The sequence below is a fragment of the Callithrix jacchus genome, chromosome 4 (genome assembly GCF_049354715.1).
Source record: "Callithrix jacchus isolate 240 chromosome 4, calJac240_pri, whole genome shotgun sequence".
NCBI classification, from domain to species: Eukaryota; Metazoa; Chordata; class Mammalia; order Primates; family Cebidae; genus Callithrix; species Callithrix jacchus.
In genome coordinates this window covers 117,551,381-117,569,867 of record NC_133505.1, presented here as the reverse complement: position 1 = coordinate 117,569,867, position 18,487 = coordinate 117,551,381, and the positions used below count along the sequence as shown (strand labels likewise).

The window sequence follows — 18,487 nt, the reverse complement described above, 5'->3', positions numbered from 1 at the left end:
CTAATTTTTTTATTTTTTGTAGAGATGGGGTTTCGCCAAGCTGTCCAGGCTGGTCTTGAACTCCTAAGCTCAAGTGAGTCTCCTGCCTTGTCTTCCCAAAGTGCTGGGATTACAGTGTGAACCACCATGCTTGTCCCACCGTGCTTGGCCCTTTGTTAGGGGCCATGTCTACATTTCCTTAATTTCTTCCCTGCCTCTCAGTTTTAAAAGTGTTTATTAATGTATTTCAGCAATAAAACAATGCAGAAATTATACTGTTTAAAAAATATGTGAATACTGTAACTTTAGACTAACAAGAATTTGGAAAGATTTTTGAACTAGCAGTGGAAATTTAGGAATAGAGTTCCACCAGGGAGTACATTGCTGCTTTGCATGGTGGACTCAGACTGCCAAGCAGTACTGCTTCCTTGACCCTGGTCTTCTCAGCTATTCTTAGGTTAATGACTATAAGCATGCATTTGGCTCCTCATCATATGCTAACTTCACAACAGTACAACGTTTACTTCTATGTGAAATCATAAGTGTAAAAAAGCAGCTAACATCACAGAAAGAGCTGCTCATGAATAAGTGAAACGTTAGCGCCAATAGAGTAGAAATGAAAGCTATCAGCCACTTTTTTTTTTAAGGGCAGATGGCTTCATTATTTTTTATGCCTGTACAATATTCCATTGTACACATATACAGCATTTTCTTTATGCATTCACCTGTTGACAGACACTTAGGTTGCTTCCATATCTTGGCTACTGTGAATAGTGCTACAATAAATATGGGAGTGCAGAAATCTATCCAGTGTACTAATTTCCTTTTCTTTTCTTTCTTTCTCTTCCTTCCTTTCCCTTCCTTACCCTCCCTGCCTCCCTCCCTTCCTCCCTTCCTCCCTTCCTTCCTTCCTTCCTTCCTTCCTTCCTTCCTTCCCTCCCTCCCACCCACCCAGCAGTGGGATATCTGGATCATATGCTAGTTCTATTTTTAGATTTTTGAGGAACTTCATATTGTTGTACATAGTGGCTATACTAATTTACATTCCCACTAACAGTGGGTTCCTCATTCTTCACATTCTCTCCAGCATTCATTATTGCCTGTTTTTTGGATAAAACCCATTTTAGCTGGGGTGAGAAAATATCTCATTATAATTTTAATTTGTATTTCTCTGATTAGTAATATTGGTCATTTGTATGTCATCTTTTGAGAAATGTCTATTCAGACCTTTTGTGCATCTTTTTTTTTTTTTACCCATTTTAGCCAGGGTGGGAAAATATCTCATTATAATTTTGATTTGTATTTCTTTTTTTTTTTTGAGACGGAGTTTCGCTCTTGTTACCGAGGCTGGAGTGCAATGGCGTGATCTCGGCTCACTGCAGCCTCCGCCTTCTGGGTTCAGGCAATTCTCCTGCCTCAGCCTCCTGAGTAGCTGGGATTACAGGCACGCGCCACCATGCCCAGCTAATTTTTTGTATTTTTAGTAGAGACGGGGTTTCACAATGTTGACCAGGTTGTTCTCAATCTCTTGACCTCGTGATCCACCCGCCTCGGCCTCCCAAAGTGCTGGGATTACAGGCTTGAGCCACCGCGCCCGGCCTGTATTTCTTAATATTGGTCATTTGTATGTCATCTTTTGAGAAATGTCTATTAAGATCTCTTGTGCATTTTTTTTTTTTGAGAGTCTTGCTCTGTTGCCCAGGCTAGAGTGCGTGGTGCAATCTGAGCTCACTGCAACCTCTGCCTCCCGGGTTCAAGCGATTCTCCTGCCTCAGCCTCCCAAGTAGCTGGGACTATAGGCGTGTACCACCATGCCTGGCTAATTTTTTTGTATTTTTAGTAGAGACAGACTTTCACTGTGTTAGCCTGGATGGTCTCGATCTCCTGACCTCATGCTTTGCCCACCTTGGCCTCCCAAAGTGCTGGGATTACAGGCACTGGCCACCGCACCCAGCCCCTTCATTTTTAATGGAATGATTTGGTTTTTTCCTCCTGAGTTGTTTGAGTTATATATTCTGGTTATTAATCTTGTATTAGATGAGTAGTTTGCAAATACTTTCTCCCATTGTGTGGATTGTCTCTTTTTTGATTATTTCCTTTACCGTGCAGAAGCCTTTTAGCTTTATACGATCCCATTTGTCCAGTAGTCAGCTCTTAAAAAAGAATAAAATCCGGTCATTTGCAACAACATGGATGAAGCTGAAGGACATTATGCTAAGTGAAATAAGCTACACAGAGAAAGACAACTATTACATGTTCTCACTCATATGGAAACTAAGAAAAAAAATTAATGAATTCATGGAGATAGAGAGTACAATGATGGTTGCCAGAGGCTGTGAGGTGTGGAGGGAGGGAGATAAACTTAAAATGATTAATGAGTACAAAAATACAGTTAGAATGAATAAAATCTAGTATTTGATAGCACAGTAACTATAGTGAACAGTAACTTACTGTATATTTTTAAATAACTAAAATAGAATTGAAATGTTCCTAACACAAAGAAATGATAAATGCTGGAGGTAATGGATATCCCAGTTACCCTGATTTGATAATTACACATTGTCTGTCTGTATACATCACACGTACCACATATACGTATATATACAACACTTATGTATCCAGGATAATTAAAAGCTTTTAAAAGTGGGTGGGAGGCAAATGGATTACTGACTGTAGTCTCCTGCTTTCCTTCAGTGAACACACAATCAAAAAAGTGCTAGATCTAGACTATCATGAAGACAAGACTTTGTAAGCATATAAGGAGAATATGGAGAATAAATAAATGTAGCTAATAGTTGGAGATTAATGTCTCTGTCTCAGAACCATCATAGAGAAAGACAAGACTTTGTAAGCAAAAATTCCTAAGAGAAATAGAGAATAAATATGGTAGCTGTTAGTGGAGGTTAATGTCTCTGTCTCAATTGGACAGTCTCTGACTTAATTTCATAAATTAAAATTTTTATATGTTGAGAGTTTTCTGCTAAACTGTTGATCATTTATGATAAAGGTGCATATATGTGACTTTTTTTAATTGGCTGAACTTTATTTCTTCCTTTTTATGTCTTTTCAGGGAATTAATTTTTACTTAAAAAATTGTTTTTATTGTTACTTTTGAGCATCCTCGGTCATTGCCTAAATTGTGAAACCATTTATTTTCCTCTTTTTAAATCCTCTCTTAGCCCTTTAATGAAGAAATGCTTTTCAAATTAGGAACTTTGTGCCAAAGTTCCTAACTGATTGGCAGAATCAGTTAATTACTGCTCCTTCCCTCTTCTGCCTTCCCTTCACCCTAGTGCTGCTGAATTCTTCCTGTTACATGGTCTTCAGGGGTAACTACAGATTTCTGACTCTTTCAGGTATAACTTAAATGGGTCAGAGTAAGAGCATCAGGCAGACATTTAAGACCAGTATGTATATGTACAAGTATGTACTTGTAAGTATGTATCTCAGAAGTATTTTTGACTTAGGATGGCTTGCTCATCCTGCTCTTTGTCCTGACAGAGTTGACCTTGCTTGAAAGTCCAGCATGTAACAGAACACTTTATTCAATTTGAGTTTCAATTAGATAACGTGATTTTTGTAATGTATTAAGTTATAGTTTACCTCCGTTTAAAACCTAAGGCCAGGCAGGGTGGCTCATGCCTGCAATTGGGTTGAGGTGGGTGGATCACTTGAGGCCAGGAGTTCAAGACTAGCCTGGCCGTCATGGTGAAACCCCATCTCTACTAAAAATACAAAAAATATCCAGGCATGGTGGCACACGCCGGTAATCCCAGCTCCTCAGGAGGAAGAGGCACAAGAATTGTTTGACCCCAGGAGGCAGAAGTTGCAGTGAGCCAGGATCACACCACTGCACTCTAGTCTGGGTGACAGAACAAGACTGTCTCAAAATAAATAAATCCCAACTTGTTTCTACTACCAGTTTTATTATTTATTCCTTTGTTCATATATTTAATATGTCCTTTGGAATGCAACTTTAAACAGCCTTTTAAATAGTATTCAATCTTACATTTAGTAAATTAAAAAAAATTTTTTTTTGAGACGGAGTCTTGCTGTGTTTCCCAGGTTGGAGTGCAATGGTATGATCTCGCCTCACTGCATCCTCTACCTCCTGGATTCAAGCGATTCTCCTGCCTTAGCTTCCCAAGGAACTGGTATTATAGGCACCTGCCACTAGGCTCGGCTAATTTTTGTATTTTTAGTAGAGATGGGGTTTCACCATGTTAAGTCAGGCTGGTCTCAAACTCCTGACCTCAGGTGATCTGCCCGCCCCGGCCTCCCAAAGTGCTGGGATTACAGGAATGAGCCACTGCACCCGGCCTTAGTAATTTAAATTTTACACTAAAGGGAGAAGTATCATTATTGCTGTTGTTTACTTCTTAACACACAAAAAAAACAAAATGCACAGTTTGCATTTTAAAATTGCAAAAGGAATGCTCCATTTATGTTGAATGGCATCTTTCCCACTCTTAGCTTTAATGAGTTTAATAAATGAAACAGCAATGTTATATAGACTCTTTAATTTACTTAACTTGTAAAATCTAATTAGCATGCTTCTCATATTTGTCAAGGCCCAGCATCTTTCTGTTTTGTAAACTCATGCCATGGTCACTGTTAAAACTCACTAAACACTAATGAAAAAACCCTTCTTAGATATATAAATACTTAATTCATTTAAATTGAATACTTTTGATATATTTTCCATATTATTAGATATATTTTTCCTTGTATAACTAGTCACAGATTGAAGTTCAGCATTAATTTTAATGATATTAAAAGACATTTTCGGCTGGACGCAGTGGCTAACGCCTGTAATCCCAGCACTTCGGGAGGCCAAGGTGGGCGGATCACAAGGTTAGGAGTTCGAGACCAGCCTGGTCAACGTGATGAAACCCCATCTCTACTAAAAATGCAAAAATTAGCTGTGCGTGGTGGCACATGCCTGTAATCCCAGCTGCTCAGGAGGCTGAGGCAGGAGAATCGTTTGAACCAGGGAGGCAGAGGTTGCAGGAAGCTGAGATTGTGCCATTGCACTCCAGCCTGGGCAACTAAAGCAAAACTCCATCTCAAAAAAATAAAGTATTATTCCTAAGAAATAAAAAGAAAAAGATATTATCATCAACACTTAAACAGAAAATTTTTGAGAGATGCACGTACATATACTCGTGCACCTACAAAGAGTGATTTTCTGCCTAACGTGTTGTAAGGGTACATAAGAAAGTGTTTGAATAGGCTGGGTGTGGTGGCTCATGCCTGTAATCCCAGCACTTTGGGAGGCTGATTCGGATGGATCACAAGGTTAGGAGTTTGAAACCAGCCTGGCCAACATGGCGAAACCCTGTCTCTACTAAAAAATACAAAAATTAGCCAGGTGTCATGGCATGCACCTGTAGTCCCAGGTACTCAGAAGGCTGAGGCAGGAGAATCACTTGAACCCAGGAGGCAGAGGTTGGAATGAGTGGAGATAGCACCACTGCACTCCAGCCTGGGTGACAGAATAAGACTCAGTCTCAAAAAAAAAGTTCTTGAATAAATAAGGATTATTCTTCCAAGAATCAAATGTACCTGCATACCTTGTAACCAAGTGCAGTCCACTTACTGATAGAACACTCAAAGACAAGTCTGTATATTGATTGGTTGTTTCAAATTTTTTACCTCAGTTTCTTCTTGAATACTTGTAGAAAGAATGATGACACTGATGGCTATTTTGATTTCTTTTTTATATTCTTTTCTCCTTGTTTCATTTTTAGAAATACGTAGTAATTAAATGTTATTATATGTTAAAGTCTGTTTACTTACACAGAGTTATGTTAATACATTATTTCGAATGTGTTTCTACCAACAGGTTGGTGATAGTATTGTTCACAAAGCCAGAGAGACCTTGGAACGAGCTATTAAACTGGTGAATGATACCAAGAAATGGGGTGCTAGGGTTGTGTATGGAGATACTGACAGGTAATGGATGTTTGGTTTTGTAGTTGTCTTTTTGCATCTCTCCAGATCTTCATTTCAGTATTTAAAATGGCTTAAGGGAATCCTTTCTAAAAATCAGAGTTCTACCTGAGTCCTTTCCAGTCCTTATGATCTCATAATCAGAGTTACACAGATAGTGATTTACCAGATATGATCGTAAGAGACAGTTTTTGTCCTAAGCCACAAACTGAAGATTGCCATCGCTTTCCTCTAGGTTGCTCTTGGCCAAGTAGATAGTGATCTATAAACTGTGTACACAGGAGTCTAGTTTATTTAAAGAAACTACTTTTAATGTGAATAATGCCTCTAATCTAGCTGCAACTCTCAGAATTTAAGTGTATATATTAAAATAATTAATTGTTTTTGAAGGACAGTTGCCAGACCTGAGTGGTTACCTTACCACTAGGCCCCAAAATATGTTGACCTTCTAAGAGAAGGGCATATAGGCAAATACAGTTTTCCATTTGATTCCAGAGGGTTCACAGACTTCCTCAAGGCCATTATTAATGGATTGGCAAGTAATGTGCCTGCATTTGAAGGCACATTATTAATAATGTAAGTTATTAACACCAGCTTGCATGTTTCCTTGCTTGCTATGATACTTTTCAGGTTTCAGTTATTTATGTAACATCTTATTTGTATGGCTTATTGAAATTATTCTAAAATGTAGGCATTATGCAAATTTCTTACAGTGAAATTTTTCCCATATTGGAGACTTAGAGTCACAATGTGATCATGCTAAGAGCACTTGCCTCAAAACCTCTGATCTCTTTACAGTCCAACAGAGCAATAGGAGATAATGCTTCTAATCATTAAATAGCTTATAAGTAATCTTTGAACAGCATTTAATCTTCTCCAGTTCTTTAAAACGTTCATACAGTCAGCATAATCATATTAATACTGAAGGAGACCTTGCCTCATATAGCAGCTGTTTCATTACCAGCACGTGGGGGTAGTTTCAAATTATCGAGGCCCTAATTATCCATATTCTCTCCTGTTCCTCATCAAAAGCCACTCCCTAGTTTGGCTTTGGTTATTTTACTGTTCTCTGAAACTACTTCTGCTGGGTATTCTAGCAAAATAAAAGTTACTAAAATTAGTGTTGTACTTGTTAGCAGAACTCCTTATTTAGGGACAAAAGTTAATCCTTTAAATTTTTTATTTTAATTCAGGGGCTATCCATGTCAGTTGTTTTTGGTAAAAACACAACACTTAGAATTCAGCGTGATTCCGATTGTAGCTATATTATTTACCCTTTAAGATCTTTAAAAAGTCAAGCTACAAAAATTATAGACTTACAGAATGTCAGAGCGGGAAGGGATTTTGATATTATTTAGGCCGGCGGTTTTCATATTATTGGGAGCGCTTAGAATGTGCCTCAAGTGATACTTATTAAGAACAAATTTCCCTAGGATAAGAAATTTAAGATCTTGCAACTAGTCAGTAAAGAGCCATAAATTGATATTCAGTATTTTGGTTCCTAGCTTTCTTTCTACTTCAGATTCTATAATTATTATATGATTCCAGTCAAACAAAATTTACTTGCAGTGTCATTAAAACTTTTGATCACCATTCACTACCTGATGGCATTCAACAAATATTGGCCAGGCACAGTGGCCCATGCTTGTAATCCTAGCATTTTGAGAGGCCAAGACAGGTGGATTGCCTGAGCCCAGAAGTTCAAGACCAGGTTGGGCAACAAAGTGCAACCCTGTCTCTACAAAAAAATTAAAAAATTAGCCAGACATAGTGGTGCACACTTGTACTCCTAGCTACTTGGGAGGCTGTGAGGTGGGAGGATCACTTGAACCCAGGAGTTCAAGGCTGTAGTGAGGCATGATCATGCCACTGCACTACAGACTGGATGACAGAATAAGACCATCACAAAAACAAAAAAAAACCAAATGTTTAGTGACATCTGTATGAGGGCAATTCACAACAGTATCACCCTGGCAGAATACAAATAAATTCTTGAGGGGGGACCAAAAAAAAGTCAGTACCATAGTCTTTGGCCCCACAGCTCCCATTCCTACCCAACAATATTTTACTCCTTAGTAATTACTTTCTCTTATTAAATATAAATTTAATTTTTTTTCCCTTGGAAGGACAATAATGATAAAAGGTTGAGAATCACTGCTCTTGGGATATTAGGTAATGCTTGGTGGAGTGAAAAAGAGAGACCTGGATTCTCTTTCTAGCTATACTCCTAGATGATGGCATGGCCACTAATAAGTCATTTAACCTCTCTGAGGCTTAGTTGCCTCCTCATCAAAATGAAGAAAATCTAATAGACAAAGGTAAATGACCTTCCAATTATGACGACATTCCAATTATACTTTTAGTTATTTTTAAATGTACTATAAATTATTGTTGACTGTAATCGCTCTGTTGTGCTATCAAATACTAGGTCTTATTCATTCTAACTGTATTTTTATACCTATTAACCATCCCCACACATACACATTACTTTTCCCAGCCCCTGGCAGCCTAGAAACTCATTTTAAAACAGTCTTTAGTATTGTAGGAGAGTCACTTCCATTCTGTCACATGACAAAAAACTTCTGCTAATTCTGTCCAGCTTTCTTGAAGTTTAGCTCAAAATCAGACTGGCCAAAACAGCTTAGATGGATTCAAACAAACTCACATTACTGGGTAAAATCTCAAATCTCAAATAACGACCCTATAATAATAACTTTTTATTATTATTAACGACCCTATAATAATGACAGACAGTCTCGCTCTGTTGCCCAGGCTGGAGTTCAGTGGCATGATCTCAGTTCACTGCAACCTCCACCTCCCAGGTTCAAGCAATTCTCCTGCCTCAGCATCCCGAATAGCTGAAACTATAGGCATATGCCACCATGCCCAGCTAATTTTTATATTTTTAGTAGAGACAGGGTTTCACTGTGTTGGCCAGGCTGGTCTTGAACTGACCTTGTGATCTGCCCTCCTCGGCCTCCCAAAGTGCTGGGATTACAGGCTTGACCCACTGCGCCTGGCCAATAATAACTTTTAGGATGTAAAACATATGTACCTTTATTTCTTTATCTTTATTATGGAATTATAATTCTTAACAGAATATATAATATGTAATAAAATATAAAAATGTGTAGGTCCAAGTTACCAACTACCATGCCAGCCAAGATACAGAACACTTTTTATCACCCTAAAAGTTATCTCCTTACCCCTTTGCAGTGAATCCATTATCCTTACTCCATACCCTAGACAACCACTTATCTGATTTTTATTATCAAGCTTAGTTTTTCCTATAATAAAACTGTATAGAAATGTGTGTATGTCCACTGATTTTAAAATGTTGCATTCATCATTGCATCTGAACATTTTAATAATAATCTTTCATAAAAAGTTTGGCAGTTGCACATGAAGTTCAACATACCCTTAGCATGTGGCCCAGCAATTCCACTCCTTGATGCTTCTCTAAGAAAATGAAAACCTATGATCACACAGAAACTTGTGTATGATCTTCATTGGAGCTTTGTTTTGTAATGGTTCAAAACTGCAAAATATCTAAATGTCTATTACTGAGTGATTTGGATAAGCAAATTGTGATATTTCCATATAGTGAAGTACTACTCAACAATAGAAAAAAAAAAAAAACAGTTGCTGTTATTCTAACACCATGGATGAATCTCAAAATATGCCAAGTAAAAGAAGACAGACATAAAATAGTACATACTATATAGTTTCATTTTGTAAAATTTTTATTTATTTATTTAGAGACAGGGTCTCACTATATTGCCCAGGCCCATCTCAAACTCCTGGCCTCAGACAATTCTCCTACTTCAGCCTCCAGAGTTGCTAGTGTTACAGGCAAAAGCTACTGTACCCAGCCCATTTATATACAATTATTGGGAAAAAACCCATAGTAACAGAAAGCAAGTCTTACATATTGAACCTGGGGCCAGGAATAGACTGAAGAATTATTGTTAAGGAGTACAAGGAGGTTGAAGCTGCAGTGAGCCATAATTATGCCACTGCACTCCAACCTCAGTAACTGAGTAAGATCCTATCTCTTAAAAAAATTTTTTTTAATAAGGTAGTATTTGGTATAAGTGAGCATCAGATGGTCTATAAACAAACTGCAAAAACCTTCAGATGGTTGAAAGTATAGCCTAGATTGAAGGTCTAATTAACTAAGGCATTTTTGTTCTGCCTTAGTGAATGTTGAAATTAATTCAGATTGAGACAATATTTATTTTAGAGACCTGAAATAGAGTTGAATAGACTACTTTTTTCCTTTCTTTTAATTTTTCACATTAAGCTCTTAGACAAGTGCTGTCTCCAGTATTAGCAGGGACTTTTTCCAAAGCATTCAATATCTCTTCACTAAAAATACAAGTGAAGATGAACTTTATAATCCATCTTACTTAAATATTATATTTATTAACCATTACTTCTGTTGGTGGTCAGGTTGTAGTATATACTAAAATAAAATAAAAACATGCCTAATGTATTTTATCAGTTATTTTTAGTATATTTTGTATTGGTATTTTTTATTCTTATAATTCAGTATTATTCATTACCAAATAATATGATCCATTATAGCAAATGAAAAGATTTACAGATATACACAAATGTTTGTAATGTCTTTTTTCTAAATGATATACAAATGTTGATTTTCTTCGTGTCTTTTTCTGTTTTCTAACTATTGTTCAGTGAACATACATTACAGAATATATGTCTGCCTTTTTTTTTTTTTTTTGAGACAGAGTCTCACTGTCACCCAGGCTGGAGTGCAATGGTGCAATCTTGGCTCACTGCCACCTCCACCTCCCAGGTTCAAACGATTCTCCTGCCTCAGCCTCCCAAGTAGCTGGGACTATAGGCGCGTGCTACCATGCCTGGCTAATTTTTGTAATTTTTTTGTAAAGACGGGGTTTCACCATGTTGGCGAGAATGGTCTCAAAATCCTGACCTCGGGTGATCCACCCTCCTCGGCCTCCCAAAGTGCTGGGATTATAGGCGTGACCTACCATGCTTGGCCGATCTCTGTCTTTTTAAAGTTGAGTGGTTCTGGCCATGAAGGAAACTTCTCCCATGTCACAAGTACATCTTCCATTTCCTTATAATCGCATAGTTTCTTATTTTGTGATGTATTTAATGTACCACAGTGATCCCAACCTTTTTTTTTTTTTGAGATAGAGCCTCCCTGTCTTGCCCAGGCTGCAGTGCAATAGTGCACTCTCAGTTCACTGCAACCTCTACCTCCTAGACTCAAGCGATTTTCCTGCCTCAGCCTTCCAAGTTGCTGGGATTATAAGCACACGCCACCATGCCTGGCTAATTTTTGTATTTTTAGTAGAGACAGGGTTTCACCACTTTGGTCAGGCTGGTCTCGAACTTCTGACCTCAGATAATATACCACCTCATCCTCCCAAAGTGCTGGGATTACAGGTGTGAGCCATCGTGCCTGGACCACAGCAGTCCCCAACCTTTTTAGCACTAGGGATCGGTTGCATGGAAGACAGTTTTTCCACAGACCAAGTAGTTTCGGGATGAAACTATTCCACCTCAGATCATCAGGCATTAGATTCTCATAAGGTGTATGCAACCTAGATCCTTCACTTGTGTGCAGTTCACAATAGGGTTTATGCTCCTATGAGACTCTAATGCTGCCATTGGTCTAACTGATTTGCCACTGTTCACAGACTGACTTGTATTAATCTGTGGCCTAGGGATTTGGGACCCCTGGTGTACCATACAAAGCCTTAAATGTCCAGGGATGATCCAGGACTTTCTTAGCAACTGGGATATCTGAGCTGATCTGTGTGTAGCTAAGATAGAAATATTGGATATCTTAAAAGATGTGTAACGAGACATATCATGAGTACATAAGGAATGTAATAAAACAGGAAAGCTTCCATAGGAAACATCTTAAGAAAAAGTAAACAGGAGAAAGGGAGTTTTATTTGGCAATAGACAGAGTCATAGCCAGGAAAGTTACTCTTGATAAAATTTTTGTTACACTGACTTCTTCATTACCTTACTTTATTTTTAATCCCCTTAGTATGTTTGTGCTACTGAAAGGAGCCACTAAGGAGCAGTCTTTTAAGATTGGTCAGGAAATTGCCGAAGCTGTAACTGCTACCAATCCTAAACCAGTGAAATTGAAGTTTGAAAAGGTAAGAGGAATGTATTATTAGTAATCACATACAAAATTCACATATCTTCCAGAGACCTCTGACTTGTTCAGTTCATTTTCAGAATCACTAACAGTATATGGGTCTATTAAAGTGTTTAATTTGGGCCAGATGCAGTGGCTCATGTCTGTAATCCTGGCACTTTGGGAGGCCAAAGCAGGAGGATTGCTTGAGACTAGGAGTTTGAGAGCAGTCTGGACAACATAGCGTGACCCCATCTCTACAAAAATGAAAAAGTTAACCAGGCATAGTGGCACATGCCCATAGTCCCAGCTATTTCAGAGGTTAAAGTGGGTGGATCACTTGAGCCCAGGAGTTCAAGGTTACAGTGAACTGTGATTGACCAGTGCACTTCAGCCTGGGCAACAAAGTAAGACCCTGTCTCTTTAAAAAATATATTACATTTAAAATATTTTCTCTTGTATAATTTTCTCAAAATTTGTTTAGTAATATATACATGTAAGGAAATGAAAATTTGTTCCAGTATTATTATGTAACAGATCATCCCAAACTTAATGGTGTAAAACAGCCAGCATTTCATTCTGCTTACAGATTTTATGGCTCAGGAACGCAGACAATTGGAATGGCTTTTCTCTGCTGCACAATGTCTAGTTCCTCAGCTGAGATGACTTAAAGGTTAGGGGTTACCTAATCAACAGCTAAGAGCTGAAGCCATTTGAAGCTTGCTCACCATCATGCCTGGTGGTTAATGCTGGCTGCTGGTCGGGACATCAGCTGGAACGCCTACCAGTGGCCTTTCACTGGGGCTGCTGTTCTCCCTCACAACATGAGGTTTGCTTTCTACGTGTGAACATCCCAAAGAGAAACAGACAAAAGTTGCTTTGTTTTTTGTGACCCAGGCTCAAAGTCACATGATATCACACACCTCTCTAGATTTAAGAGGAGTGAACATAGATAGACCCCACCATTAATAGGAAGAATGTCAAAGTCACATTGTAAGAAGACCAGGTAGGATGGAAGATACATTCTTTCTTTGCAAAACAAAGTCTACCAAAAGGACTTTTCAACTATTTTTTCACTTACCTTTAGATATCAAAGATATATTTCTTTCTTTCTGTATAAAAGATACTTAGCCTATGGCCACGCATTGTAGCTCACACCTGTAATCCCAGCACTTTGGGAGGCCTAGGCAAGTGGATCACGTGAGGTCAGGAGTTCGAGACCAGCCTGGCCAACGTGGCGAAACCCCGTCTCTACTAAAAAATAGCAGGTGCCTGTAATCCCAGCTACACAGGAGGCTGAGGCAGGAGAATCACTTGAACCCAGGAAGAGAAGGGTGTAGTGAGCGAAGACTGCACCATTGTCCAGCCTGGTAGACAGAGCAAGATTCCATCTCAAAAAAAAACAGTTACTTAGCCTAGAAACTGAGGAATACAAAGAAACATAAGACACCGTCCTGCCCTCTAAGAGTCAGTAATCTAAAAGAAAAGGTTAGGAGTGCATGTAACCAATCTCTTTTGTTGTAAACATAACAGAAAGCAACATGAGAATAGTCTGCTTAAACAATGTGAGAGAGCACAGGAAAGGAGGAGGGAGACTCCATATAGGAAGTAACAGTTCATTATTGTCTTGAAAAATGGTTAGAATTTCAATAGGCAGACGTGGGGCTACAATCATTCAGCACAGAAGAATGTGGCATGTATGGAATTGGAAAAGCACAGTATAGAAATACAGGATAGCATGAGACAGATCTGGAAAAATAAAGTTCAGACCAGACTCTAGAGTGTCTTGAACGCCAAGCTAAAGTGTTTAAATTTTATTCAGTAAAGGTTATTGTCTTAGCCTGTTTGTGCTGCTATCAAAGAATATTAATACCATGTTACTTAAGTTACTTGACAGTTTTATTCAAGCCTTCCATATTCTTAATATTTTCCAAACTAAGAGAGAGGTGCTAAAATCTGTAGCTATAATTATGGATTTGCTTGTTTCTACCCTTTAGTTCTGTCAGTTTATATTTCATATATTTCAAAGTCTTTTTATTAGATGAATACACATTTAGGATTATGTATCTTCTTGATGAATTGATATATTTATCTTTGATAATATTCCTTGCCTTGAAATCTGCTTTTTCTGAAATTAATGTAGCTACTACTCCAGCTTTCTTTTGATTAGTGTTAGCATATACAGTTATGCATTGTTTTGTTTTGTTTTGTTTTGTTTTGAGACAGAGTTTCGCTCTTGTTACCCAGGCTGGAGTGCAATGGCGCAATCTCGGCTCACCGCAACTCCGCTTCCTGGGTTCAGGCAATTCTCCTGCCTCAGCCTCCTGAGTAGCTGGGACTACAGGCACGTGCCACCATGCCCAGCTAAGTTTTTGTATTTTTAGTAGAGACAGGGTTTCACCATGTCGACCAGGATGGCCTTGGTCTGTTGACCTCGTGATCCACCTGCCTCGGCCTCCCAAAGTGCTGGGATTACAGGCTTGAGCCACCGCGCCTGGCCCAGTTATGCATTGTTTAATGAGGAGGATGCATTCTGAGAAATGCATTGTTGGGCAGTTTCATTGTGCAAACATCAACAATATACTTACCTCGATGATGTAGCCTACTAAACACCTAGGTTATCAGGTATAGCCTGTGGCTCCTAGGCCATAAACCTGTACAGCATGTTACTGCACTGAATACTGTAGGCAGCTATAACACAGTGGTAAGTGTGAATTAAAAAATAGAAAGTTACAGTATAAATATGGTATTGTAATCTTACCTGACCACCCATATGATCATGTTGTCCACAGTTCACTGAAACGTCTTCATGTAGTCTATAAGTATATATCTTTTTCCATTTTAAAAACTGTCAACCTATTTAGCTTCTTATTTTTAAAGTGGGTTTCTAACAGATAGCTTATAATTTGGTCTTACTTTTTTTATCCAGGATAATTTCTGCCTGTTAATTGGTATGCTTTGACCATTTGCATTTAATGCGATTAATGATAAAGCTTGGGTATTCCACAATATATACATATTTCAAAACAACATGATGTACATTATAAATATATACAGTTTTGTCAATTAAAAAATAAATAGGCCTGGCATGGTGGCTTAATGCCTGTAATCCCAGCACTACTTTGAGAGGCCATGGTGGGCAGATCACTTAAGCCCAGGAGTTTGAGACCAGCCTGGGAAACATGGCAAAACCGAGCCCCTACAAAAAAAAAAAAAAAAATATATATATATATATATATATATATATATATATATATTTAAGTATATTTATATATTTTTATATTAAAAATATATATATATATAAAATATATATAGCAAAAATTAGTCAGGTGTGGTACCATGCATGTACTTGTAGTCTCAGCTACTCAAGAGGCTGAAGCGGGAAGGAGGAGGATTGCATGAGCCCGGGAGACAGAAGTTGCAGTGAACTAAGATTGGGCCACTGCACACCAGCTCAGGTGACAGAGTGAGACTCTATGAATAAACATTTTAAAAAAGAAAAAGCTTGGGGGCAGGGAAAAGGACCAAATTAATAATATTAAAAAAAAATTGACATCTACCATTGATTCAGGAGTTCCATTTCAAGGAATTTATTCTATGGATTGGTTCACACAAGATTGTTTACTGGAACACCTTATAATTAACAACAGATTGAAAACATCCTAAATGACCCATAATGATGTTTAAATTATGATAACCTGCATACAGTGAACTACTATGTAGCTACAAAATAAAATGAGCTTTCTGTACTAGGATGGAATGCTCTCCAAAATAAATTATTAAATAAGCAAAGGGCAGAATGGTGTATATGATAAGTTACTATTGTGGTGAGAAGGCAGCTGTATGAGTACATGTATTTGCATAGAATATTTCTGGAAGAATACACAGGAAATCAGTACAGGATGCCTGTAAGGAAGAGGAAGCAGAAGCTATGGGGCTTTTAACTGTAGGTTCTGATAACTTTTTATACCATATCTAGCTGTTACTTGTAACTTTTTAGTTGTTAAGGAAGATATGAAAGAGCAGTGCTGGTTGAGGCAGGAACAAAACTGATAGTGCAAGAAAGGGAGTGAGCAAGTGGTTACAACATAAGACAATTCATTTTGTATGCTTTTGCTCCCACCTGTTATATCATGCATTTGTTGGGCCCTAAATCAAAGACATAAAAATAAAATATTCTTGGTGAGGGGAAAATAGTTATTAAGAGGCATTTTGTTAATTTTACCACAGGTATATTTGCCTTGTGTTTTACAAACAAAAAAGAGGTATGTGGGTTACATGTATGAAACACTGGATCAGAAGGACCCAGTATTTGATGCAAAAGGAATAGAAACAGTTAGAAGAGATTCCTGCCCTGCTGTTTCTAAGGTAAGGTTTATCTATGTTGTCTTCATCTGTAAGAAATAAGTGATAATCTGGTAAAAATGTAACTATCCTTAAATATACATCTACTTGAAGGAACTATAGCCTATATAATTATATGTAACTATTATAACTATAGGAGAAACTACATGAATTTTGAGAATTTCAGTTTAGTTTAGTTTAGTTTTTGTTTGAGACGGTCTCACTTTGTCACCCAGGCTGGAGTGCAGTAGTCCAGTCCTGGCTCACTGTAGTCTTGACCTCCTCGGCTCAGGCAGTCTTTTTGCCTCAGCCTCCCGAGTAGCTAGGATTTTATTTCTAATAAAAACAATTTATTTGGATTCTGACTTCCTCTCATACCTTAAATTTTATCAGAATTGCTAAAAAGCAAAACATGAAAATTTTTTGGCTATTGCCTGGATATGTCATAGTATAACAACTCCCAAAAGCAGAGCAGTATAAAGAAGAGAAACAGACCGGATGTGGTGGCTCACACCTGTAATCCCAGCACTTTGGGAGGCTGAGGCTAATTGATTTCCAAATAATTAGCTATAAATTAGTCAAATTTCTCAATCTTAATAACCATGATATTTTGGCTTTTTCTTTACTCGGGCCTAGACTCCTTCTATAGCAAAACAAAAATAAATGGTATAAATGGGAATGGCACTCTATGTACTATATACTGTTTTATGAGAGCATTAAAAGCATAATGGATATTAATATATTATGTCATATATATATATGTGAATTTGGGATTTTTTCAGCACTATTCCTGGAAGAGATATAATCCAGTACCTTCCTTCCCTGCAGGTGGAATTGTACCTAAGCTAAATTAATCAGCTTATTGTATAAATATCCATCAGTTCCAGTATTTAGAATAAGATACACAGCTTTCACCTAGAACTAACTTAAATTTAATCTGCTTACATAAATCCACTCCATGCTGGTTACTTCCTAGGAGAAACTGCCAACACAGAAGATTCTGTCACAGTTATTTATCAACACTATAAAAAGTGAAAACTGCTGATTTTGATTTGACCGTGTGGTGATCTTTAAACTTCTCTGTGCTTTCTGTGACTGAATCAAGACCCTTTCTATACTGGTAAATAAAAAAACAGTATATGAAATTGTGTCTGGTTTCTTGTGCCTAGAAACCAGTTTTGACTATTTAAAAAAAAATACTTGGCTGGGCGTGGTGGCGCACGCTGTAATCCCAGCACTTTGGGAGGCTGAGGCAGATGGATCACAAGGTCAAGAGATCGAGACCATCCTGGCCAACATGGTGAAACCCTGTCTTTACTAAAAATACAAAAATTAGCTGGATGTGGTGGTGCATACCTGTAGTCCCAGCTACTCAGGAGGCTGAGGCAGGAGAATCGCTTGAACCCAGGAGGTGGAGGTTGCAGTGAGCCAAGATTGCACCACTCCATTTCAGTCTGATGACAGAGTGAGACTCCATCTCAAAAAAAAAAAAACTTAAATGTTTCCTGTTGCTTATCACATAGTAAATGTTAATCTGCATGTTATTCTAAATGAACTACATGATATTCTATTTTTAGAAATAGCAAGCTCTGTAAAGTCTCAAATAACTTTCAATTTCTAGTAATTTTTATTATACTATCATTGTAAGTAACAGATTATTTAGGTGAGCAAGTTACCCGGTAGTTACATAATTGGTGAAATACACTAGGAGATATTTTATCTTTACTTGCTTATCTTTTTTGTTTTAAGATACTTGAGCGTTCTCTAAAGCTGCTATTTGAAACAAGAGATATAAGTCTAATTAAACAATATGTTCAGCGACAATGTATGAAGCTTCTGGAAGGAAAGGCCAGCATACAAGACTTTATTTTTGCCAAGGAATACAGAGGAAGTTTTTCTTATAAACCAGGAGCTTGTGTGCCAGCCCTTGAACTTACAAGGTAATCATACCCTCAGTACCTTGCCAGGATAGTCCTGGGGTTCTGCACAAGTCTAGAGTAAATGAAAAGACACTTAGTCCACAGACACAGACACACAATTGTTTCTCTACCTGCACACATGAAGCCT

The 18,487-nt window shown here is 37.9% G+C and overlaps 1 protein-coding gene across 6 annotated transcripts in view; it reads left to right on the top strand.

The window, feature by feature from the left end:
- The window catches only part of REV3L (REV3 like, DNA directed polymerase zeta catalytic subunit), a 202,051-nt gene that overhangs the window by 172,937 nt on the left and 10,627 nt on the right, over window positions 1-18,487 (top strand). For 5 of the 6 annotated variants that reach the window (XR_013534486.1, XM_035296532.3, XM_035296530.3 and 2 more), the window contains 4 exons: window positions 5,825-5,934; window positions 11,981-12,095; window positions 16,307-16,444; window positions 18,170-18,360. Coding sequence is in view for 4 of the 6 variants with exons in the window: in XM_035296532.3 (XP_035152423.2) it covers window positions 5,825-5,934; window positions 11,981-12,095; window positions 16,307-16,444; window positions 18,170-18,360 (554 nt within the window). In the remaining 2 variants the exon portion in view is untranslated. The remainder of the gene's footprint in view (window positions 1-5,824; window positions 5,935-11,980; window positions 12,096-16,306; window positions 16,445-18,169; window positions 18,361-18,487) is intronic. The other variant, XR_013534485.1, reaches the window with a different exon arrangement.